At 39.8% G+C, this 27,145-nt stretch overlaps 1 protein-coding gene across 3 annotated transcripts in view; it reads right to left on the bottom strand.

Moving 5' to 3' along the window:
- LOC105917206 (brain-enriched guanylate kinase-associated protein) overlaps positions 1-27,145 on the bottom strand; it is a 66,923-nt gene that overhangs the window by 35,551 nt on the left and 4,227 nt on the right. The window contains exons 1-3 of one of the 3 annotated variants that reach the window (XM_021310271.2): positions 26,002-26,207; positions 6,145-6,369; positions 2,928-3,089 (exon numbers count right to left, since the gene is read on the bottom strand). In XM_021310271.2, the coding sequence (XP_021165946.2) occupies positions 2,928-3,089; positions 6,145-6,242 (260 nt within the window). In that variant the 5' untranslated portion in view covers positions 6,243-6,369; positions 26,002-26,207. Of the gene's footprint in view, positions 1-2,927; positions 3,090-6,144; positions 6,370-26,001; positions 26,209-26,264; positions 26,297-27,145 lie in introns of those variants that run through there. The other 2 variants (XM_036150720.1, XM_036150719.1) reach the window with 2 other exon arrangements.

Raw genomic sequence — 27,145 nt, 5'->3', positions numbered from 1 at the left:
CTTAGGTCTTAAAATTGTTACCAGGTCATAAATAGGATTTTATTTTTGTAATCCTTACCAAACAGTAAAATAATTGATACAATTATATATTTTTTAATTTACCGAACGGCTCAATGTAACCATTATTGGTTTCGTCCCGATAGCGGAACCAATAAAAACTGTTGCGGCCGGACCATAGCTGTGAAAAAGAGTTGGCACTGATTTATAGTTTATTTTAATAGGGCAGTAGTTCAGTAGTTGTTAAAAATATATCGGTGTAATTTGTGTGTTTTTTTTAGCTTTCTTCCTATATGTTTTTAAAAATCTTTAACATGTCTACTGAGCCAGAAAGTAATGGTTTATGTTAAAATAAACATTTGGGTGAAGTTTTCGCAACCAGGTTTATCTTGTTTATCGTGAAGTTGGTCTTAACTTTTTATGTCAAGTGGCATTAAAAAGTCTTAAAAAGTCTTGAATTTAACTTGCCTTATGCTGTAGGAACCCTATATACAGGAGATCCTCCAGGCCTACAGCAATCAACCTCTGCTACAATATTTCATGTCACTCTGGGATTACTGAAGTACTTTTAGACTGAATTCAGGTAAAAAGATGCACAGCCTGATTCTGAGGTCTTTTCTTTCATAGGACCTTTCTCTCTGCTCCCCTCCTCCTCTTCTACTCTCCGCATTGCTCCTGGTAAACTTCCATGGATCAATAGTTACAGTCGAACCATTTGTTTTACGACTTTGCCTTTTTATCCAGCGCTAATATGAACTCCCGAGCATAAGAGTGTGTTTTATAAAGTAGCATTTATGGCTCCATTAACTGGGCAGGTCTGGATTATGTGGGCGCTGGAGACCGTAAACACAAACAAGCCATAAAACCCGGGCATGGAAGAGCTGGGAGAAGCGAAATAAAAAATATAATTGGTCATAACTAAGTAACACTGGAAGAAAGGGGTTGGGAATGGAGGAGAAGTAAAATCTGTCATCTTTAGAGGCGATTCTGAGGGCTGCTTGTTTGAGCGTCTACGTCTTGCAGCACTTTCTCAGAAGAAGGGTGACAGTAGAGATCAAGTAATCAGTTTTAAAGCCAGTGATATAGAAGGGGATAGAAAGATAGCTTTTATCTGCCTTCTTCACAAGTTTCCATGCTATTGCCGGAGACAGTTGTAAAATGTTTGTTTATCGTCTTTATTTCTTCAACGGCTGCAGAAATTTCGATGTTACTACCCTGGCTTCTTTATTTATATTCTTGCTGCTCTCACGTTATTACCAAGCCAGTAAATAAACTCAAAGCGTAAAGGTCGCCTGAATTTTCAAAAAGGTTTAAACCTTTACAACCTGGACTAAGAATTTAAACGAAACATATAAACTCATCGCCTTGATTCAGACCATCTTGCTCAGCTTACTCAGGCCAATGTTTTTCCCATTTGAGGTGCATGGATTGTTTTAAAACTATGAATTTGGCTGTTCTCTAATAGCCCGAGGCATCCTGTGCAGCAGATACAAACTCCTAAGATTTGCCTTTTCACCTAATAAAGCAGCTTTTTCGCAGGTGAATTAAAAATAATTCCAGACTTTTTAGATCAAACACCTTTTAGTTTTTTTTCCCCTGCTGCTAATGTCCTGAATTTTCCCAAACATAAATAATTTTATCAGTTGGACAGTTCTATATCATCAAAGATTATCTGTTAACACGAGCCAAAGTTTTTCCTCTATGGATGACCATTTATTCCAAAAACATTTAAATCAGTGATCAGTCAGAGCTTTTTACATAAATGATATGAATACTTTTATTTCATCCATGCAATGATTCAATTTTTAAGCCCTTGATTATAATAACAACCCCGGCAAAAACAGAAGAAATTATGGCAATGCTTTATGGAATTGTAGATTTTTAAGGTGCCTAATAATAAAATGGATTCTTGATTATGCTGATTACCAGTTGCCAAAGATTTTCATACCATCATTAATTGAAGGGCTAATTTTAGTGCTAATTAGCTCAACGTGAAGGTCAAGAACTAATCCTGCAGATTGATTAGCGTTAACGAGGCTGAGTGGAGCATTAACATTAATCTAATTTAGTGTAGCCTAATAATGCTACATCATGTCCTGTAAAAGTGCTGCACTCCCTAAGCTTTTACTTTCATCATAATTTCACAAGAAAAATTTAATGTGATTAAAATAAAGAAAAAAAAAACACAAAAACTGAAATAGTGGTTATGCTGACAGAGAAATTTATCATTTTCAACAGGAAGTTGTTGCAGTGGAAGTTTTCTTTTGCACCTCTGCCTTCACGTTACATGTTTTCCTAATCTGTGGAAAAACTGATTATAGATGAAAGTTGAGTTGAGAGTTATTCTGAACTTTTTTTTTTTTACTTTTTTTTACTTTTTATAAGATGAAACTAAATTATTTTGTGTAGTTTAAATACTAAAATGAATTATATAGGGTCTGAAAACACGACCTTTCAAGTATTTTGCCATTTTCTGTAAATATGTTCTTGAAACGACAAAACTGTTAAATGTGTTAAATGTTAAATTTGTTCAACAAATAAATATTGATTTTACTCAAACAGACAATTATAAATGTAGTGAAATCCGAAAAAAAAAATCATTTTCCAAAGCTGAATTTTCTGGTTCCCATGAGCTGTAAGCCAGAATCATCAAAATGAACAGAAACAAAAGTTATAAATGTACCACTTTATGTGAAAAGTATCTATAATGTAAAAATTATTTCAAATCTGAATCAAATTACTGAAATAAAATCATTTTATCTAAATTTATTTAGATGTGGAGCCACCATGGCGGTAACAGGATAATAAAGACGAAGCTTGTTGTTTGTGTTACCAACCAATAATTTGACCTGGCATGCCTCCCTTGAGCAAGGCATCGTTTGTGCTCACGGCGAACCATCCAACAGAGTGGAGCAGACGGAGACACACACCTGCGCAGCTTCTCCGTGAATTTCTCCAGTTCCTCCTGGGCCCGCCGCAGCTCCGTCTCCAGGTACTGCCGGGTGGAGTCAAACTCGGTTTCCACCATCTCTAGTTTGTGGGTGGTGTACGACAGACGCTTGCGGAGGTCGTCCTTGTGGTCGTGGAAGGAGCTGGACAGATGTTGGGGGGGGGGAGGGGGGTTGGAGAACAGGATTAAAGTGGACGCTGCCTTAGTCACGACAGGGAGAGAAGGGACACGGACGAGCAGAGGCGGCAGAGGGAAAGTGTCCCCGTCTGCGGAGAATGAGGTACGGATGAGATGTGACTCGGTTTGGATGGAGACCGGGTCAATGCAGGAGGGAGGGATGTATAAAGGAAGAATACTAAAAATGTTCCATTCAGAGGGAGGGAGAGTGGCCAGGAGAGACATCTCCCAATCTCCCATTGGTGTAGTGGTGAATTTTATTACACCTAATCCAGCCTCAGAATGAAGAGGGACGGGACGGGTTTCTGCCACAGACACAGAGCACTGGTCATTCACGGAGGAGAATCTGCATTTCTGGTTCCCATCTCTAAATTAGGAATAAAAACACCCTTACAGGTGGCTCAGTGCTCCATAACTTTTACCTGCTTTCCTGGACTGATTGGTTCTCGGCTCACAACCCATCTTACAGTGTCTCTTACCTGTGAGCTTGACCAGACTTTCCACCTGGCTCTAAATAAATGCTGATTACGGTGCTGGACCAAAGTTTTCAATCTTTGCAACATCATCGGCGCATGGCAAAAGAATTTCCACCCCTTGAAGTTTTTTCACAATATTGGACAACCACAAACCTCAATGTGTCTATTGGAGTTTTATGTGACAGAAAGTGGTGCATGATGGTGACTGGAGGGAAAAAAATGATGATTGGATTAAATTTTTTTTGTGCAAAGTGCAAGTCCCCCTTATTCTGAATTCCCAGATTAAAATGTGAAGCAAGTTGCCCAACAGAAATAAACAGAGTCTGCACGTTTGTAGTTTAACCTCAGTCCAAATGCAGTTTCTCTGTGAAGGACTCAAGGGTTTGTTGGAGAACATCAGAGATCAATAAGAAGTTCTGGTCCAGTTTAAAGCAGGGTCAGGTTCTACAACAACATCCCAGAGCTCTGATCCATTCAGCATCTGGACCTGGAGAGAGGATGGACCACCTGCAGACCTACCAGGACATGGACGTCCACCTGGACTGACATGCCAAGGATAATAAGCATAGATCTGAGAAGCATTCATTCAACAAACGCGGCCTTTCTGTTGAAAGAAAGCCTTTGTCTACAGTTGGCAAACGTTTCTCTTACAAGGCACAAGCCACACAGGAGACGCATCAGACTTGTGTCCTACATGCTGTGTTTGGCTAAAGCCCACGCTGTAGCTCACCCTGAACACCACAGAGAAGTATGGTGGTGGCAGCATCGTGCATCAGAAAGCCGGTCAGTGTTGGTGGGACGGTGTGGGGAGCTGTGACCACTGATCTCTATTATACACTGGAGTGCTAATCACCCGCTGTTAGAACGAGTCACTTTGACGTTACCAGCCGCCATATTGGTACTCCCTATTTTCCTCCAGTAACTAGGGAATATGTGCGCTACAGCATCGAATAACGAGGATTTTATCATGTTTAGTGGGGGCTTAAAACTTTTAAAATGTCAAATGCCTTATACTTTTATGTTATGTTCTAAAACTATCAAGTATTGAGAAAGTCATGTGCTGAAATATTTTGCATTTTATTTATTTAAATATATATATATATATAACATTTATAAATATATAAATAACAATATACAAAAACATATATTTACATATATGTGTACATGTATATACATATACACATACTTATATATACATATATATCTATATTTAATATGAATAACATGTAAAATATTTCAGCACCTAATTTCCTAGAAGTTGATAGTGTTAGTACATCCACTGACTGTAAAATTACCTGTGAAACGTTTTCACACAGTCAGAAAACTGCTTGTTGTTGCAACCAAATCCTATTGGATTCTGTGAGAGTAGGGAGTAGCAAGATGGCGGCCAGTGACTTCAGTTTTTTGGCAAAATCAGCACTCCAGTGTATTATATAGCTCAGTGGCTGTGACGGACCGCGCAGTAAGGACAGTCAGGCACAGGTGTATGTAAAAAAAAAACAAGGTTCTTTTATTTAACCAAAAAAAAGATAAAATGTCACGAGACAAAGGGTCAAAGGAACAATAACTACTGAAAAATAACTAGTAACAGAACAAAACTACCTCAAACAAGCTGACCTCCCTTAATGAGACAAAGAGGAACCTAAATAGTGGTTGATCAGTCCACAAAAGAAACACATGGGGCAAAACATAAAAAAATCTAACCAAACCAAATAAATAAATTATTATTATTATACATTATAAAGCAAAACCCCATTTCCCCCCATAGCACTGATGTGGTACGGTCCAAATCAGCTCGGCCCCTTGGCCACCTGCTGGTTCCTCGGCCAAGGGACTGGAGCAACTGCAAAACTCAAACAGAATATAAATTAAACAGAGTCATAACAAAAACAGGGTAGACCAAAATGTGCACACTTAATTTTAAAAATACAGTGTAATGGTGATTGATAAATTCCAAGTAATGAAATGGCTCTGTAAATGAAACCTAAATGACACAAATGGTATTTGTTACCACGTCTGTGTGGCTGTAAATGCATGACAGGAGCTAAATACAGGAAAACGCCGTGAGAGATGGACGACTTGATGAGAAGACTCAGTGGGCGGAGGTTGACCTTGCAGCAAGACAAAGATCCTAAACACACAATCAGAGCTACAAGCAATTGGTTATTTATTTGTTTACTTGTAAAACCACATTTCCCAGTTATTCACTCCTTTGTGTCGGTCTATCTATGAAATCTGGAGTTTGTGGTTGTCCATGTGACAAAAAGTTCAGGTGAGTATGAATACTTTTACGAGGCACTGCTTCTGGATGCCGTAACGTATCTTTATGACTATGACTCTATCAGACTCCTCGCTTTTTAAATAAGAGAAAGCCCCTTAATCACATAAATGGTTTGGAAAGGAACGGCGGACGAGGCACGATGAGCAATGAGAATGAATCATGCGTCTCTTATTGTCTTTTCAGGGACTAAAACAAAATGAGGTTGGTCTGTCATGAGAATGATGTCTAAAGCTTAAGAGACGCTCCGCGCTGACTTCTCTTACCTTCTTTTTGGATGCTTGCATCCATTTCTCTGGCTTTTCAGGGCTGTTTTGCCAATATATATCTTTTTCATAGTTTTGCCCCCAGCCTCAGCGTGCATGTGTTGTGCGGCTGTTACTTCTGCTGCTGAGTGTCGGAGCAACGTTTGAATTCTAACCGCATACCAATAGTCAAAGCTTTAAGTCTTGCCTGGGGAGCCAGATAGTTGTTGGCTATCTGTGATGACCCTGGCAAGAGAGCAGAGAAAAACAGCTTTGAAGTCTCACAGATTTAGCAGCACAATTTTATTTTTTTTTGCAGAGAAAAACTGATTTTATCTGCTTTCAGAACATGATTCTGGTGAATATGACAGATTAGGGCTGGAGGATCAGTTGCATAAATTCAGCAGCCAAACAAAAACAGATGAGTTGCGACGCCAGAAGTTGAACTCTGCCCTTTTTTTTTGTTTTACTAAAAATCACAGCACAAAGATTTCAATCAACTTTTCCCATCATCAGTCGAAGAGTTATCGAAATAGAACCGATGCAATTTGCACAAAGAAATGTAGGACAATAAAAGCAAACCTTTCTCTCATAACCACCTTTAAAATGAACGGTGAGAGGTTTTCTGTGGCTGTGAGCGAATTAATGTAGCAACCCACAAATCCACTTCACCCTGTGCAACACAGAGTTATTGACCAGCTGCCCAGTGAGGTTATTTCTCAATAAATCAGCGTTATGATTAATGCATGTGTGCTTCTGCTTTGTCTGCTGCACCAGGGCTTGAACTTGGATCCCCCCCCACCCCCCCTTGTTGCTGGAACCTAATAACCTGTCACTAGCAAGCGTGAGGCGCACATCTCTCTTCATTAAGTCAGATTTGTTGAGACTTGTTCCTATCAGTGCAAACATGCATTTGTAAGCAGTGCAATGTTTGCTAAGTAAAAGAAATGACCCGCCAAAGGTAGAGTATCCACTTAAGCTAGAAGAATCGCTAGTAGAACTCTCATTAGATTGTCCTATTAATAAAAGCTGTATGTAATATAAAAAAAATTATAAACTGAAAGCACGACATGTCTAAATGCTAAGTACCTAAACTTGCACTGCAAAAACGGATGTAAAAATATGTAAAAGCTTCTTAAAATTTGTGTTTGTATCCTAGATTTGAGCAGGTAAATAAGATTATCTGCCAATGGAATGAGTATTTTGACCCCTAAAATAAGATAATTAGATATCCTGCACTTGAAATAAGATGATGGAGATAAATTGTTCCCATTTTAAGTGAAAAGAAATCTTATTCTATTTGCAGATCATCTTATTTACGTGCTCAAATCAAGGAAAAAGACACACATTTTAAGAAAATGTTACTTATTTTTAGTTCCGTTTTTGCAGTGTGCATGCAGGGGAAGAAGAAAACCTATATTCCAAAGCTGCTGCTTTGTGTAAAACTATGTCTTTCTTTCCATGGCTTTAGCAAAGTGAAACTTTGCTTTCTTAGACTGAAAGAAGCATTTTTCTAATCGTTTTAGAAATCAATTCAAAGTCACAATGTTGTTGCTATTAGCTTATTTGGTGCTTTTCAGATTCTGGTGTTTGCACTTGGACCTCCTACGTTGTAAAGAATTAATAACCTGTCACTTGCGAGAGTGAGGTGCCCATCTCTCTGCGTTAAGCCAGAAGGAGCCTCGTTATTATCAGCGTAAACGTGCATGTGTGAGCAGCACAATGTGAGAAAATGAAGAAAAAAAAATATCCCCCAAATGGAAAATGTCCATTTTATCTAAGTGGATTGCTTGCAGCTGTCCTTCACAGGAGCTGTGAAAAGTTGAAGGACAAACTCCCCAGAGCAACGGCCTTTCTTATAGAGCACCTTTCTCCTGTAATTAAACAAAAGTTACAGCAATTGGAGACCAAAACGAATAACTGAAAGCTAAACTAGACAAAAGTGTTTCCCTTCATCACTTAAGTTTATCTCTTAATGTCGGGGCTTTACCCATCATCGGTTTTTCTTTTTGGCATTTGTCTCTCAGACCTTTTATCTTTACATCTTTTTTCCTTCCATTTTATGTCGGTTGTTTTGGCAAATCCAGCCGCTTTATACAAGCAAGCAATCAAAAAAAAAAAAAACGCTGAAAGGTGAGTGTGCATTAATATCAAATAGATAAAGTGGTAATAGTAAACATTTTGATGCTGTGTGACAATTATTTAATTTTGCTGAGTTTCATCAACATTTCTCATTATTACTGGGGGAGCAACCCCCCCCCCCTCCCCCAAGTGTGCTATTAACCACTCACAGCTCTTAGAAGACAGCATCACACCTAGCAACGGGGTCAACCTCACCTAGCAACGGGGTCAACCTCACCTAGCAACGGGGTCGCTCTCAGCAGCATCTGAATCAGTCTTAAGCTCAGACTAACAGGCAGGAATATTTAGGCTCTCTGAGAGGACTGGGAGAATCTTAGTGAATACAACCACAGCTCTTTGTTTTCATGGCTTTAGCTGCATAGAAGTTTAATTTGACCTTAATTTAAAACTGCCGTTTTAAGTGATTTAAAATTTTTTTTTTCCCCCTCAAAAACTGAGATTCTTTACAATTTTGGCTTTAACTAGAACATATATACATCGCAATGGAAGACGCCAAACAGGGAAGGGAATCTGTTTGGATAAAAAAAAAAAAGTGTTTCATGTTAGTGAAGCTTAGCGAAATAACAGGCTGAGCTAGTTTTCATGAATGGAGCTTTTTGTTGATACAGGCTGAAGAGCTTTTGGGTAAATAACCCCGTTTTGGATCCATCTATCATCTATACCCTAGTATCAGCGCAGGCATGGTGCTTATCTCCAGCAGTCATTGGACGAGAGGTTGGGTCCACACTGGCAGACACCCTGTATAGTTTTAGACTAGACTTAAAACTTTTCTTTGTGACAAAGCTTATAGTCAGAGTGGCTCATGTTACCCTGAGCTATCTCTATAGTTATGCTGTTATAGGCTTAGGCTGCTGGAGGACATCAGGGTCTATTTCTCTCACTCTGCTGAGTTCTCCTACTGCTCTCCAGTCTGCATTGTTTGTTGTTATTTCAAATTTTAACTTTTTGTTCTCTCTCTTTTTCTCTTCATAGAAGGTACACCTGGTCTGGTGTTCTGTTAGCTGTGACATTATCAGGGGAGGCAGATCATCCTCTATTACCATCTAACATAGAAAGTACTCCTGGGTCAATGTGAGCTTCTGTGCTTTCTGTGTCTCTGCTCTGTCTTCTCTAAGCCCCAGTGGGTCGATGAGCGTTCACACTGAGCCTGGTTCTGGTTCTGCTGGAGGTTCTCCTCCCTGTTAAAGGGGAGTTTTCCTCTCCACTGTCGCTTCATGCATGCTCAGTATGAGGGATTGCTGCAAAGCCATCAACAATGCAGACGACTGTCCATATCATATGTATATATGTGTCCATATCAGGTGTCACCAAACATTTTCAAACCGAACGCTATTATATTGGTCCTGTGTCATATGAAGGGCTACATGTACTGAGCTTTGAACTCGAAGAGTCATAGTCCCCCTTAATGTCATGTAAAATAAAAATATTTTTAATGCTTAATTTTAAAGATATTGTCATTTTAAATCCAAACAAATGCAAGTCTGAATAAAACAGAAGAGAAATGGAATAAAATAAAAATTCAAATGTAGCTCACTGGTGGGTTTTTGGAACAGGCTCATGGGCCACAGTCCCCACGTTGGTGACCCCTGCTCTATATCTATTAATGATTATTCCCAGTTTTCCTAATAATATTCCTGCAATCTTGTCTCTTCTCATGAGCCAAATAGTGCGTAACTCAATTGTTTTGACAGTTGGAGATATCACTCCACCTCTGGTTTAATAGAGTTGTTTGCATTTAGACATTTACACAGAAATACCATCATCACCATTTAAGATATTTAAATAAAACCTGCATGTATTAATCTGTCACCTCTATCGTAGGAAATCACACCACAGAAGTAATCGTTTCACTTTCTCAACCATTCACAAAGTCGATTGTTTTCCTACCAATCAGTGTCGTCTGAATGACCTTTACAGGATGTAGAATTCAGCCAATATTTTTGCTGATGACGTTTGCGTCTGTTAGACCTTTCTTTCACTGCGCAAGATGGCTGTCTCCAAATACAGAGGTTTCAAAAGAGACTTTTTCGTAATATTTCAGGGATCTGAAGATTTCTTCCCAACTTTCTACCTTGTTTTATGTGTCTGCTCCTCTTTTAATGTAAAAGTGGCGAGACATGACGACCAAACAGACCCAGGAGTTGTCAGGAGCGCGTTTTATCAGAGCAGGCAGGGTAGCAGTCAAACAATGGGCCATAATAAATGCTTTGTTGCTGGTTGCCATTTCTAATGCCAAGACTACTTTTACTATTATTAATTGCCTCTCAGGGTTGGCTTAAGAAACAATTGCTGTTTCTGCAAGCTTGGTTAACGTAGCTGCTACAGTTGTTTTCTTATCTACTGGTCGCAGGAGAAGAACACAAATAATAAAAAAAAAGGACCGGAACTGTTCCTGAATTTTTGCATCCTTACATGCAGACAATTACCCCCGCCCTGCCGAGTACAGCGAACACTTTTCCCCAAACTGTGTTATGAGACAGCTCCCTGAGAGACAAACAGTAGACTGCAGCGCTTCAGGTGTTGTTTTGGCAACTGGAAGAAACGTTGGTTCCTCAGAGAACCTTGTGACAGAAGTCAGAAAACCACAAGGCAACAAAAGACTGGAGAATCAATCACTATTCCCCTTTCGTCAGCATTCCTCCCAGGTTTTGAGACAAGCTTACAGTGAAGATGACAGTATGAGTAAACCCGTTTAATTCTAATTTAAAAAAAAAAAAATCATCTTTCTCTTTTGCCCCTTGTTTCACAATGATTGGTGCAAACACACAAAGGTCTTTAATAGCCAGCATCTATCTTCCATTTACGAGGACGAGAGCTCAGGATGTTGACTTACTGGTAATGAGCCACAGTAGGGGAGCTACTGGCTGCCATAGACACCGAGCACGAAGGCCAAATAAGAGCATTAAACTTGAATGGCCACAGTGCCATCTCCTCTGAACTCTGCTTTTTAAGACGGCAGCACACATTCCTCAGCATTTCTTCTAAATAGTTAAACGTCTCGTCGCTCCAAGATAGACAGCTGCAATTGCTTTTGTTGGTTTGCAGTCATTTGATCTGGTTGTGATCAAAAACTTTTTGTCTCCCGAATTGTTACATGATAATGAATAATTGAGGAAGTAAATATAAGATAAAACCTAGTGTAATGACCTATTTATAAGCAGGTAATTCTCTGGTGGTCACTCTGACAACATTTGTGCAAAGGAAAAAGGATCTCAAGGTCATCAGTATTGTTTTCATTAATATTATCACCAAAATAATACAATTCTAATAATTCCTGCCCTTTAAATGTACTGATTGATACACTAATACCTAATTAATGAACAGTGTTCGCTTGTTATTCAATTAAATTCAGTTCAGTTTATTTATATAGCACCAATTTCCACCACATATCGTCTCAAGGCACTTTACAATGAAAAATTAAGAAATTGATCCAATCACAGAGAACAATTCCAAGTCAAGTACATACTGTACTTTCCAAGTGATCTTAGTTATCAAACAATGCAGTAAAGTTCAGTTTATTATTCAAATTGGTTAAAAGGTTGTTTATAGCAGGAAACCCAGCAGAGTGCATCGATTTGCAGCATTCACTCCTCCTGAAAGAGCGTAGAGCCACAGTGGACAGCTGTCTGCATTGTTGATGGCTTAGCAGCAATCCCTCATACTGAGCATGCATGAAGCGACAGTGGAGAGGAAAACTCCCCTTTAACAGGGAGGAGAACCTCCAGCAGAACCAGAACCAGGCTCAGTGTGAACGCTCATCTGCCTCCACCCACTGGGGCTTAGAGAAGACAGAGCAGAGACACAGAAAGCACAGAAGCTCACATTGAACCAGGAGTACTTTCTATGGTAGAGAAGACAGAGCAGAGACACAGAAAGCACAGAAGCTCACATTGACCCAGGAGTACTTTCTATGTTAGATGGTAATAGAGGATGATCTGATAAATTACTCACTATTAACGCTATTTTGACATGGACAGAGATTTCAGTCAACTTAAAGCTTGTTGAAACCTCACCAGTGACCAGCTAAATTGAAAAATACAAAGAATGAAACCTTTTCTGACAAGAGCATTTATACGTAAATGCATTTACGTACAACACTCATCTGTGGTGAGTGAAAAAGACACAAGGTTAGACATGTTCACAATCAGTGAGTTATCTTTAATAGTGTTAGAGGAAGGATATACAGTAGATGTAAGGAGCCTTTAAAAGTAAAAGCTGTTATTTCTAGAAACAATTCACACCATATGCTAGATTCCTTCTGGCTGAGAGAGTCTTTTAGCAGATAAAAGAAGGCCAAAGAGAGCGCAGAAAAGTTCCCCTGTTTGAGCTTCCATCCTGTGTGTCATGGATTTTGCCTCTTTTGGAAATTTTAATTGCATTTTGTGAATCTCAAAGTAAAAAAAAAAAAGTACACAAACGGTGTGTTATCTTTGCAACATTAATCATGCTAATGGCATCTGTCAGCTCTGGGCCTGGATGAATAATCAACGACTGCTTATCTCAAGAATTGTTGTAAAAATATTTAGATTTGTGTTTTACGTTGTAGCTGTTAAACAAAAAAATCTAAATCAGCCAATATTGGTGCTTTTTTAGTTGTAATAATAAACGCAAGTAAATAAAATAGCATGAATACGGTTTTTGCATGTAAGCTATTGGACCTTCAAAAGTTAATATTTCGAAGAAAGAAAACATTTCGGTTCCTGTTTCACGTTTTTCCAATTTTACAAAGCAGTTTATGTTAATAAATGTGAGTGATTTGACTGTGTAAGCCAGCTCTTGACATTTTAGCTTTACTTTAGTTGTTTAGTTGGTTTTATATAATGTGCTGGTGAAGATTCTCAGTCATCCAGGTCATGGTCATTCCAAAAAAAGTAAAAACAAAACAACTGGACTTGTTTTCCGTAGTGAAGACGTTTCGCTTTCCTCTTTATACCATTGCCAAACAAAGGCCTTGTAATGGCTTAGATAACATGCAAATTCAACCGAAACAGGTCCACCCCTTAGTAATGGGCGGTCGTTAAAGCCATTAAGCCAGCAGATTGGACCGAAACTGGTCCACTCCTCTGTAACGACGAGTCGTACAGAGGAGTGGACCAGTTTCGGTCTTCACTACGGAAAACAAGTCCAGTTGTTTTGTTTTTACGTTTTTTGGAATTTTATATAATGTGCATCTGATACAATAAGAGAGAAACAAGAAAGGCCCGACATATCTGTAAAACAGTAATAGTTACCTATGCTAAATGTGCAGTTGCCGTAATTCTTATTGTGTAAAAACATAATTCTGTGGTTAGATTTTCATAGATTTCAAAATGTTACCAAGCAGGGTAAGTTATTGACTCTATTCACACAGTAACCCTTTCGTATGTACTGACAGTGTTATGCCGTCATATGCATACTATCGACATGTACAGCAGTATATAGTTTTTATTGCATAAACAGAGTTATTTTACATCACTGCACATGATCACGCAGCGAACTATGCATCAGAGGCAAAAGCAGAGTTCGATTTCTTACCCAAGAACCCTTCGGCATTTTGACTGGGGACTCTTGGGAGGGAACTGATTGGTAAACCGCTCTTCCTCCTGAGCTAAAGCTGCCCCATTGTGGTTCAGTCTTTACATGCGGGGATACAAATCATGTCTTCCCTCTGATGCAAGACACCAGAAACAGGTTTGTCTCTTGTGCATCCTCCACCACCAGCAGTCAGAAAAAACACCTCTGTGGATTAAGTCACTGGAGCAATGGTGGTGATTAGTCCACCACATGTGCTGCCTGGAGGCAACCAATGCAACTGATGTGAAATATCAACACTGCACTTTCTTTTCAAAAGCTGATTAAAAACCCAACAAGGATCTCGTAGGCATTAAAACTTTAGAACCTAATGACCATATACGAGTACATTTTGGAACCATAAAACCCTAGAAATCTTAACAGTAATAAATAAATCATGTCTGACCTCAAACTGTTTTCATAGGTGATTTTGGACAACTATAATAACCTTTTTAGTCACACCCTCGGATCCGGATATGTAGCTCTTTATAGATGACACCTTAGTGTCTGCAACAAATGTCTGGAAGTGGTAAAAAGGATTTTCTTCCTGACTGAAACAGTCATTTTAATGGAAATATGTCAAATAGATTGGTGGACACTTACTGTCAACACAGGAAAAGGAAATAGTCGGCACTTTTGCTAGAAAGCTCAATTATTTGCGGGAAATATGGGCCACGCCCAATTCAAGCAAATGAGTGAAGAGGACACCTACCAAAATCTTTTGGGAACGCCTTTTGCACAAGGATTATGACATGATTGGGATCTTACGTTTAAAGGAAGGAACAAGTTAAAAGCCGAGATAAGAAGATAAAAAAAACAAACACGTTGTATCACACATAGCTCCAATAGAGGCCATCAAGACAATCAATGTCGAGAGCATAAAGTTTCTGGGGCAGGAAAATATTTTCCTTTACATTTTAGTTGTTAGATTTTAGTTGTTTTCCATCGGGACAAAACATCCGCTGATGTTCCTCATTCAGTTATTTACCTGTAAGTTACCCCGCATCTAAAAGCTTCAGCTATGGCTGGTTCTTTCTCCATGCCTGAGCCAAGGGACTAGTTAGCAGTGACTGACTGCAGCTGCATGTCAGTATTTTAGGTTTCCTCTCAAAGGAATGTGTACTGCATGTGTAGCATTAACTTAAAGTGAAATTTTAGGGCCAAACTACATGTGAGAAAATCGGCAGACAAGGGATGTGACAGATGGTGTCATCGCAATGCTGTCTTTAGAGCTCCATTGCCGCAGAGCCGTCAAACCTTCAGAAGTGAAACATGGACTAGTTATGTAGAAATGGGAGAGTTGTGCAGTCACTGCATGCTTTATAGAAGCAGGAGGGATCATTGCTGCAAGCATCAGTTTCCAGTGCTGTTCACAATGAGAGAAGGAATTATGTCTCCGTGAAAACTGTCAGAATTTTGTACTTTAAATTAAAGTTATTGTTGAAAGTGGCCATTTATTGCCATTGCGAATAACAGGCAGACCAGGCTCACCGCAGAGAGCTTTTAAATTGTTCAGAAGGGTGTCGGTTTGCTAGGTCTCCTACACATCATTTCTCCTGTCCTATTCCTCCTCACTAAACAAATCTTCCCTTCATGAACTCAAAATGGAGCTGATCTCTGTTGTTATGATGTCCTGGGTTGACCGTTGGGTTATGCATTTAAGACGGAGTTAGCTTCATGCTTTCAACATTGCGCGATTGCAACTTTTGGCTGGCTGTGAACGGAAAAGTTGTGAAAACCATAATATTTAAACTTTAAACAAGCATTCATTCAGGCCAGTGAGGTCTAAGATGGTAGAATAGATTATTTGAAAAAACTGTCACAAATAAAATCTTTACGTCTATGATAACATAACAATGTAGCAGCAGGTAAAGTAAGCCAAAGATTAGCTGAGGTCTGATCTCCCTCTGTTTTTTTTTAAAATTAGAAACGTGCTTTTTTACCACAAACAGCTGGAAATAAACTAACTGATAATGATTTTCTGCGAACAGGTAAAACACTAGCTTTTGGTTGTTTTTTGAGGGTTGTTGCGAGGTTATTTTGTTCTATTTTAGAGTAGGTCAGATCCCACCGAGAGGCCACAGCTGGAGTCACAGCGGGGTGATTCCTGCCGCAGGCCTCTCTACCACAGTAGACCTTATGTGTGTATCTGTGTCTTGTTCAGAACAATATTTGTGAAAGGTTTTGGCTCACAGACGTGTTAATATTGTTATACTTTATGACAACATACATCTATCGGAGGTCTTTTGCAGAGGTGGAGAATGCGGCTTTGGCAAAGTAAAAATGCACTGCAAAAACAGAACTAAAAATAAGTAAAAGATTCTTGAAATTAGTGCATGTGTCATTGATTTGAGCAGGTAGATCAGATTATCTGCCAACAGAATGAGCATTTTCACTGCAAAAACGGATCTAAAAATAAGTAAAATGTTCTTAAAGTTAGTGTATTTATCCTTCGCTTGAGCAAGTAAATACAATTATCTGCCAATGGAATGAGTATTGAGACCCCTAATATAAGATAATTATACATCCTGTACTTGAAATAAGATGGTTGAGATGAATTATTCCTATTTTAAATGCAAAAATCTTATTCCATTGGCAAATCATCTTATTTACCTGCTCAAATCAAGGACATATACTCTAATTTTAAGAACATTTTACTTATTTCTAGTTCTGTTTTTGCAGTGTTGACCCCTAAAATAATATAATTAGACACCCTGCACTTGAAATAAGATGATGGAGATGAGTTGTTCTTATTTTAAGTGCAAAAATCTTATTACATTGGGAAAGCATCTTATTTACCTGCTCAAATCAAGGAAAAATACACAAATTTTAAGAAAATTTTAGTTATTTTTAGTTCTGTTTTTGCAGCATGCTGCCTGGTTTTCCTTCATCCTGTTTCCTTAATCATGTGATGCTGTGGAGTCTCTGGACCAGCTTTTTACTTTGTCGACTTGGATTCCCCACCTCTGGTCCTGGATCTGACGTAAATCTGGATAAACAGGCCAAAATGCAGGGTTTGTGTCCAGATTTCTAAAGGTCTAAAGCTTGAAAGAAAATAGCAGTGAATTGTCCTAAATGCATGCTTCCATAATCTTAAGTGAAAAAGTGAGATTTTTTTTTCAGTTAAGTTACAACTGCAGACATATCCTATCATAGGATTTCCAAGATGCTGAGATTCTGATCCACATTTTCTTTACTATGACAACAGATTAAAAGCAGCCAAGCAACGTTTACTGAAGAACAGCACTCCTCAGTTAGGATTCATTCACCTTTTTAATATTTTATTTACAAAGCTGTCCTCTTATCTCAATCATTAATATAATTAAATAAGATTCTTATCAATGCAACCCTGAAAAAGCCCCCCAAAAAACCCAAACAAACAAAAAAAGGTTTGTCAGTTTTGTTTTGATACATTTTCAAGAAACTGACCTATGGGTTAGGAAAGACTTAACTTGCAAAGACATCCGTACGCCTTGAACATTTTCACATTTTGTCAGGTTACAAAAACAAATCCCGTTAAGTGTTAGGTGGAAACAAACAGATACATGTTTTTTTATTTTTATTGATTTATTTTATTTTTGCACAGATCAAAGAGTATCGTCCAACTGCAAACCCAGACACGGTCATCCACTTAGCTGTGGCAGAGTCACGATGAGGGATGGATTTTGTTCATGCAGCGCAATCCTGGAAGAAAATGTGGTAATATCCGCCAAAGCTTGAAACTTCGTTAAAATCTGTGTCCATACTTGAAAACAGATATATATTTTTTTAGCTATTTTGCAAAGACGAATGGGCTGAAATGTCTCTGAATGTGGAGCTTGGGTAGAAACGTATCCTCAAAATCTACAAACTGGTATACCATGTATCATTCTACTTTCACTTCATCGATATAATTTACTTTCAGTTGATCGGTTGCAATAAATCCCAGTAAAATCCTTTTTGGTTATACTGAGACAAAATGAGCAAATGTTCATTGAGTAATAATACTTTTGCAAGGGGCCGTATTTGTGTTGGATTAAACGTCTGGACAAAGCAGAAAACGTTGCTTAAATGTATTCTTTTTTTTCTAAATTAAATTTTTCTGAAAAAAACATGTGCAATATACGGATATGAAATTCTATGAATATGCCTGGAAACCTTCCGAAGCAAAACCAACTCGACACATTTATTCATTATTATTATTCATCAGGTCAACTTTAGATCTAAAAAAAAAAAATCGAAACAAAACTAAAAGTAAAACTAAATATTTTCCACGGCCCAGGGCAGAACAGCAGCCTCTTTCTTAAACACAGAGAGCGCTGCTGTAATGTTTCTTCTGTAGTTGTTGATGTAATAAACAGTATTGTAGGTCTAAAGTTACATGGTGCTGCAGGCAAAGAGCAACACCGTGCTCGTCACCCTTTTCATAACCTTGCAAACTACAGTCAGAGCGAAGAGACAGATGTCGGAGCAGCTAGGGGAGGACTCAAGCAGCTCATACTGCATGTTTGAGCGTTTTTGAATTATTTGAAAGAGAAGTTTAAGAAGAGCAAACCTCACAGATGTTACCTAGACAACATGGTTCTAGCATGCAGCAAATTAGCTTCAAGCCAAATGAAGGACAAGAAATAATCTGTTTTTTTCAGAGTTACCTTTAGTTTGTAATGAATGATGACACACAGGTAAATAAATTCACACAAACCTAATATTTTGAACCAGGTTACCAGCACACCTGCCAAATACAAGCATGTTAAGGCAGCACTGGAGAACGTAAGGTCCCTAAAATCTTTGGTTCTGACTGTTTATGAACCGGCCCTGAAGCCTCCTGGGCTCGTTAGCCAAAATTCCCAAGAGTATTATTTCATCGCCGTCTATTTGGCTTCTGTAACTGCACCTTCAGGAAGTGAGAATAACCTGCACGCTCGCCCTGCAACAGTTCTTCTAAGCTTCCTCTAGCATGCCTTACCGTTGAACTTTTTACACTTTTGTTCACGTTACAACTGCAAAGTTTGACACATTTCACTGCGGTTTTATGTTTCAGATCAACACACAGCAGCGCACAACTCTGAAGGGAAAGGAAAATGCAAACACAGGTTTTGAAATACTAAATAATCTAAATAAAAATCTGAAAAGTAGGGTGTGCGTTTGCATTCCACTCCCATGAGTCAATGTATTGCAGAGCTAGTTCGTGCTGCTTTCCAAGCTACAGGTGTTTCGAGGGTACATTTCTACCTGTGTTTGTAAAGACTGGAACTTTTCCCTATTTATGTCTACAAAAGATGAAACGTTGACATAAGTGAACATAGGTTTTCAACACTATTTCTGAATCAGTGACATGAATAGGGCATTCCTCAAATTACGTCAATTGGTTCTGGGCAGGTAGGCGACGTTTATTTGGCTTTTTCTTCACGACTTTAAAACATACAATCCATGAGGGCTGTTCATGTGAGCTTCAGCGTTACATTTAGTCCGTTTATTTTCAGCGATCTTGGGCTTGCTTTTCTCTAAAGTCACTTGTAACCTTCGTGAGTCGGTGGATGCGGCTTCTTGGGTTTGTTTCTGAATGTGAAGTCGCTTTTTTGGGCTTTGCTTTTTTCAGACAGACCACCATTTTCTGGTTATCGCACCACGAAGCAAGAGAGTGGGGCTAAACCTCTGTCCCTGCTCCAACACATCTGATTCAAATAAATGATTTGCCGCCTCGGTCTGTCATCAAGGTCTGCAAAAGCCTACAAATTAAGCACTCATTAGGTTCACCTGTGTTGGACCAGGACAACGCCTAAAACGTGCGTTAGGGCCGACTTTGGACACCCCTGATCTAAACCCTCCCATTGAAGCTCTGGCTGAATGTTCAGAGCCATTTTCCTGCTGGAATGTGAACCTTTGCTCCAGTCTAAAGTCTTTTGCTGCATCTCAGGGGTTTTCTTCCATTGTTACCCTTAATTTAACACCATCCATCTCCCAATCAAACCAGACCAACGTCCGTGTCCTTGATGAAGAAAAGCATCCCCACAGCATGATGCTGCCACCACCAATTTTCAGTGTGGGGATGATTTATAGATATTAAGGATGATATTCAGTGTTAGATTTTCATGGTGCTTTGGATGTGGAACAGAAAGTAAAATTTTGCTCTCATCTGAGCAGACTTGAGGCACATTTCAAAAAGGATATCTTAACATAACTGTTCATTGAAATTGGCTCCACTGGATTCTTTGCACTAATTTGTGTTGCTCTCTCACATGAAATCCTGATAAACTTCAAAATGTGTGTGGCTGTTTTTAATTATTATAGTAATTAATGTATTTAATACGTGTTACACATACTTTTAAGGCAATGTACAGATTTTTAAAAGCATTACCTGGAGAACTAAACTTGTACCTATGGTAAAATGTGTTTTTCAACTTGAGTATTTATTATAGGTTTGACTGGGGATAAAGTCTGAAAAAACACAAAGAAACCAACACTTTTAAAGTTCTCCTCTCAGCAAAGCCTCAGCTGGGATTTGAACCAGAAACCTTCTGGCAAAGGGAGACAAAATGAGATGCTCTCAGGTCGCTGCGATCATAAGCGTTTAGAATCCTCGCTGGAATCTTTGCCACAACTTAACAATCCAAGCAGCAAAACCTTTCTGCAGACATGGGCTCCCTTTTATTTTGCTTTCAGTTACAAATTCAAGCCCGTCACAGAAATGTGAACGCGTAATTAGCCGAGAGCTTGTTGGGCTCTAACCAGCGCACTGTCCGCTCTGCAGGAGCGCAGACTGGAAATGTGGACACCGCAGGAGTCGACCAGAGCTGGTGTGATTGTGTGCATGCACAGCCCACCAGGGTGCCAGTCACGTTACGTTTAGCTGGAAGTAGAGCTGGCAGTATAAGAAGCAACCTTTAGCTGGGTGTTTCTAAACCTGTTTGCCTTTTATGTCAAATTTAATAGTGAATTCATCAACGAATATCTAAAAGGAGTAACTTTGACGACACCTTTCTAACAAAGGGGGATCAGATCTGAAATGAATGCGTTAAAAACAGCAACAAGAGCAATTTGCTGCTGAGTGGGCGAACTCCTGTTAAAATATCAAATTTTAATTCAGATGATTAAACTCTGATAGTCGTCATGAAACGAAGGGTGAAGCAGCTGAAAGTGTGAGCTCCAGGGGTTTATTCTGGTCAGCTGAGCCTGCGCCGCTGGCTTTGGCACATCTGGGTGCATGTCGGAGGCAGACAGGTGTATCACCAACAGTCCGCAGAGCGACAAGGTGCAAGTTTAAAACAAAGAACATGCACACTCTCTCTCTCACGCATGTGAAACTGTGCGGAGGATTCTCCAGAAACCCCTTTCAGACGCTGCCGCTGTTCTCCCTCGGAAATGTTGCCGGCATAAATCTTGTATCTTCCTGTCTTGGAAGTAATTAGGCAGGAGAATGAGAGAGCGAGGAGGTGGTAAACTGCTCCAGGCTAACCTGAAGGGAGACTTCATATAGCATCTGCTTCTGTGGGCTACGTGCCTGGCGTAGAGAAAGCCTGCAGGAGGACAAACAAAGCCACTTTCTGCATGCTTCTCAAGGTGTGATTGAAGCGGAGCGGGTCAGTGACGTGGTGGAGGGGTTGATGGCTTTGATGAAGGGGATCGTGGACACAACTGATGGCTCTGTGATGAAGCACCTGGAGAGATCTAATCAAAGGATTTGGATTTTAGGGCACGTCAGTCGACTCGTTTATTCTAGTTCAGCTGCTTTGGCTGTTTCAGTGCCTTGTAACAGTGTTAACACCCTTTAAACTTTTTCTCAAATTTTTCATATTAACACAGCGTCTGCACTATCTGAGGCGTCTCACATCTCCAATGTGAGATCAATAAAGACTATCTTATCTATCTTACTAAGACTAAGAACGTAGAGAACATGGACCCGGTTCTGAAGTCCTCACTAAGACTAAGAACGTAGAGAACATGGACCCGGTTCTGAAGTCCTCACTGAGACTAAGAACGTAGAGAACATGGACCCGGTTCTGAAGTCCTTCCACTAAGACTAAGAACGTAGAGAACATGGACCCGGTTCTGAAGTCCTCACTAAGACTAAGAACGTAGAGAACATGGACCCGGTTCTGAAGTCCTTCCACTAAGACTAAGAAAGTAGAGAACATGGACCCGGTTCTGAAGTCCTCACTAAGATTAAGAACGTAGAGAACATGGACCCGGTTCTGAAGTCCTCACTAAGACTAAGAACGTAGAGAACATGCACCCGGTTCTGAAGTCCTCACTAAGACTAAGAACGTAGAGAACATGGAGCCGGTTCTGAAGTCCTCACTAAGACTAAGAACGTAGAGAACATGGACCCGGTTCTGAAGTCCTCACTAAGACTAAGAACGTAGAGAACATGGACCCGGTTCTGAAGTCCTTCCACTAAGACTAAGAACGTAGAGAACATGGACCCGGTTCTGAAGTCCTTCCACTAAGACTAAGAACATAGAGAACATGGACCCGGTTCTGAAGTCCTCACTAAGACTAAGAACGTAGAGAACATGGACCCGGTTCTGAAATCCTCACTAAGACTAAGAACGTAGAGAACATGCACCCGGTTCTGAAGTCCTCACTAAGACTAAGAACGTAGAGAACATGGACCCGGTTCTGAAGTCCTCACTAAGACTAAGAACGTAGAGAACATGGACCCGGTTCTGAAGTCCTTCCACTAAGACTAAGAACGTAGAGAACATGGACCCGGTTCTGAAGTCCTTCCACTAAGACTAAGAACGTAGAGAACATGGACCCGGTTCTGAAGTCCTTCCACTAAGACTAAGAACATAGAGAACATGGACCCGGTTCTGAAGTCCTCACTAAGACTAAGAACGTAGAGAACATGGACCCGGTTCTGAAGTTCTTCCATGGCTCCCTGGATCTCAGAGAATAGACTTTAAAATCCTTCTGTTAGTCTATAAATCCCTGAATTAGCACCTAAATCCATCACAGACTTGTTATCAGGGCATCAACCCTCCAGACCACTCAGGTCTTCTGGCTCCAGCCTGCTCTGCAGAACCAGAACCAGAACCAGAACCAGACATGGAGAAGCAGCATTTAGTTCCTATGCTCCACTGATCTGGAACAAACTCCCAGAAAACTGTAAAAGTGCTGAAGACCTGAGTTCCTTTAAATCAAGATTAAAAATCCTATTTGTTTAGGATTGCCTTTGACTGTTCTAGTTAAACTGTTTTACTGAATCATCATTAGTTTAAGTTTGTTGTACAAATGTTTTTAAAAGTCAACTAGTTAGTAAATAATGTTCACCTTTGTGTAATTTAACCTCAGCATAACTCCAGATGTTCTGTGAAGGCGCAGGGGTTCTGCATTCTGCAGCTTTGGAACCACAGCTGGCTCACTGGACCTCCCACATTGGCTGTTAATAAAGTTGCCAAATAAAAAACAACTAATGTTTTTAAATACAGATATAACAATGCCACTTTTAGCAGTTTATCTATTAATTTCCACAACAGAATGACACTAAAAGAACCAAATCTACTTTCATTACACTGGAGACTATATGCTCCATTTCCATCATTTTCCACACCCAACAAATACCTCCATCGTCTTTTTACAAAATCTTTATGTTTTTCTTTATCTAAAAACCTTCAAATAGAAATAAAAGTCGTTCCCAAACTACGAAAAAGCGATTTTCAAACGTACATTTTAGTTTACTGAAGGTGAACGCAGCAGACATGCGAGTCGGTAATCAAAAATTATGCATCGTCCTTTTGTTTAAAAAAACCTAATATGCAGCAAAATAGGCTCATTGTATTGTAAAGCTTACAGAAAGTTATCAGAGAACCTTGGAGAACGACCAGCATCAAGAAGACCAATATACCCAGCAGACAGGTCAGTTGGGAAGTTGTGAAAAAATTTAAACCTAGCTCTGGAAAAGGGAAAGAGAATAGCACCCCACAGATTAATCAGAGAAGCAGCCAGGAGGCCTAATGTTCCTCTGGAGGAGCTGCACGGCTCAGGTGGTAGAATCTGTTGACAGGACAACTATTAGTCCTTCACTGCCCAAGTCTGGCCATCCGTGGTAGGGTGGCAAAAAGCAAGCGGTGCGGATCTTTTTCCCTCAGCAGGGAAGCTGCTCAGAGTTGATGGGAGGACGGATGGAGCTAAATCCAGGACAATCCAGGGGAGAAAACCTGTTAAAGGCTGCAGAAGACCTGAGATTGGGGTGGAGGTTCACCTTCCAGCAGAACAACCACCCTAAACATGCAGCGAGAGATGCTTTGGGATAGTTTAGATCGGCTGTTTCCGCATCCAGTCCAGTCCCGCGTGTTTCACACATATTCCTGCTCCAACACTGCTGAATTACGTCCTCAGCGTGTCCTCAGGCTCTGGAGGAACATGCAAGTGACCCCTCATTTTAATTCAGGTGTGTTGAAACTAGGAAACTTTCCACGCATGTAGGACGCCGGCTCTTCAGGGCTGACTTTTCACACCGCCGGTTCAGATAAAAACGTCCAGCCTACAGCAGCTGGCAGTTCTACCAAGTACTGACTAAAGAGGGTTGAAAAATAAGGACAAGCCACATTTTTCTCGTTATTGTGAAAGATAAAATCCCAATTAAATATAACAAAGTCTGCTGTTGTAACGTGACAAGATGTGAAAAAGTTTAAGTGGTTTATTTGCAGCTAAAAGCCAATCTGTTGTCCTTGGATTGAAGTTTTTCCAGGTCAGTCATCAATGTCATAAAACAGAGGGGAACTTCTATAATCTTTCTATTTGTAAAAACAAACAAACAGATGTATGATTTTTTACTTAAGCTCCACAGGTTCCCTTTTTACGTAATCAGCACGCTATTTTGACTTCAGTTTGATAGTGATAATTTTATTGTAGCCTGTCAGCATTTTCTCACTCTGACAACAACAAGTTAGTGGGATCTGCAAACCACTTTATAAAGCAATCTAAAATTAAAAAGAGCTCTCACTAGCAGCCTATGCACTAAGCTTTGCAGAAGAAAATTTGTACAAAAAGGAAAATATTCAACTTTGCACAAAGGTTCAACTAGCTTTATTCAGGAAGTCTTAAATACCATAAAAGCAGGCAGTTATTTTGACGTTACACTCATTCTGTCACATCCTGCTCCTGTGAAGAGTCACAAAGATGCAGGGTTAGCCTGATGGTAATGATTTTACCCTTATTAAAAGTAAAAGACAAAACTGTTATGGCTTATTATAAAATAAATTGCAACTGCATAACTGTTGTTTCAAGAACCTTCAGCAATTATTTCTGTTGTGTGTTTTGAGTCTAATTTGCATTTAAGTCTTAAAATTGTTTAGTTTGTATCAGAATCCCCCCCCCCCCATAATAAGTAAATGTATGCATTTTTTGACAAAGGAAATAATGGAATAAATACAAAGCAGGTAGCTGTTTAAATAAAGTGGATCAGTTCCTCTCCATTAAGACACTCTGTGTTGAAATATTTAGGAAATTGTTGCTCACTTTCCTTTGTTTCTTTTTCTCCAAAGCTAAATGTGGAGGAAGTTCAACACTTCAAATTATCCCCAAAATCATAAGCAGGAGTTTAAGTTCAGCGGTGAAACCAATTAACTCCAACATGTTCGAACGCGTCATGCAGAAACGTCGGAAACGAAGGCACCTAAAGGTTGTAACACCACTGGGAGTTTAGGAAGTTAATTCTGGATTCTCCTCTGTTTCTCTGTTTCCACTAATCTATACCAGGTGAGGAGTCGGTCTTAATGAGAGCAACTTTTTCCCTCCTCATGATCTGCTTGTTCAGCTATAATTGGCTCTCAGTGGCATCGTCTCATCCGTGAACCCAACAGCTAATTGAGGGCTATGAAAAAAACATTTGGTGCCTCATTATTTGCGCGCTGATAAAAATCCTAATGACAGCCAGACAATACATAAATGAATAAACAAATCGCAGAATCGCTCCAAGTGAAACTAATCATCCTGATCCGCTTCAGCTATTTTGCTGCAGTGAGTTACAACCAGTTACATCCCATTTACTCCAGCAGGATGTTTTCATATTCTCCCATCTCCATAACACACAGTTTTAAATCTCCGCAGGCACCGTCACAGCACTCTGGGACCATGCAACACATGGACGGCAAAAGAACTGCACTCCAAACAGTCATTATGTGTGACATAGCAACTACACTCAGTCACCTCAGAGCAGCTGAATCAGACCATGCACCTCCTCGCCTCTCCTCCTCGCCTTACCGTTTAGGAGCTTTTCGCCTCATTTTCGGCAGATAAGATCACAAGTCATGTGTCTGTGGATCCCCCCCTCAGAACACGCACAATGCATTTAGAAAAAGGGCTCCTCTAATTCTGACTGGAGACAGGCTGGGAGGCAGAGAGGGAGGGAGGTGGGGAGAAAATGAGCGAGGTAGAGCTGCGAATTGAATGGAAGAGGAGGAGTTCTGGGAGTGATGAGGGAGAAGGAGAGAGAAAGAGAGGAGGTAAAAGTAAGAGTGGCTCACCTCGTGTCGTGCCGCATCTCTCCATCAGATTTCTGGTAGGAGGAGAAGAAAACAGGGTGAAATGATTACATGCATTTATCAAGCAGATTTATCTGACGCCGCTGCCGAGCACCTCTTATCTGCTGCTTAAAGGGGCTCTCAGAGCGGCTACGCCTCAGCAAACAAATATATCCATTACTTTGTGTTATGTCAGTAGTGAGATCACTGTATGAAGGAGGGAGGGGAACGTGGCAGAAGAAAGACATGTTTACCCAGCGAAAGGAAATGCTGTACTGCAGATGTGAAGAGAAAGCGCTCAAAGGCGACGGACTGGTTTATTTACTTATACCAAACACGGTAAAGAAATAGAACATTTGAATAATTGTAAAAAACAAACAAAACAAAGACATTTCAAGAAAAAAAAACATTGTAAGTGCTTTTTGTGGAGTTACATTAGGTTTGAAGTCCATGTGAAACGATAACAACACACCATAAATACAGGAAAATATGCTGACTTGCCGTTATAATGGTAAATCTTTATATTTATCGACAAAATGTAATGATTCAAAGTGGCACCCTGCATGACTGCAGCGTTACTTCTTCTTAGATGTAAGCAAGCAGTTGCGGGGAGATAGGAAAGCAAGTCTTTTTTTTATGCATGTTACTCATGCATTATGTATCAAAAAGGATGTCAGGGGAGGATTCACCATTTATGCTTTCCTTAAGCTAAATTATTTGCTCCAGCACCAGTTATCCAGTTTGATTCCTGGTCCAGAATCCAGCTAGCAGAGGGTAACATTCACAATTCATAAATGTCTTTATATTATTTACTAGGAGGAAGAAAAAAAAAAACAACACAATTTTTTGGATGATTCTTTAATGTCTGGGTTGTGGTGCAGAAG

The sequence above is a fragment of the Fundulus heteroclitus genome, chromosome 19, assembly GCF_011125445.2.
Source record: "Fundulus heteroclitus isolate FHET01 chromosome 19, MU-UCD_Fhet_4.1, whole genome shotgun sequence".
Lineage (NCBI taxonomy): Eukaryota > Metazoa > Chordata > Actinopteri > Cyprinodontiformes > Fundulidae > Fundulus > Fundulus heteroclitus.
The sequence above is the reverse complement of the archived record's forward strand: the minus strand, read 5'-3'. Positions and strand labels throughout refer to the sequence as shown.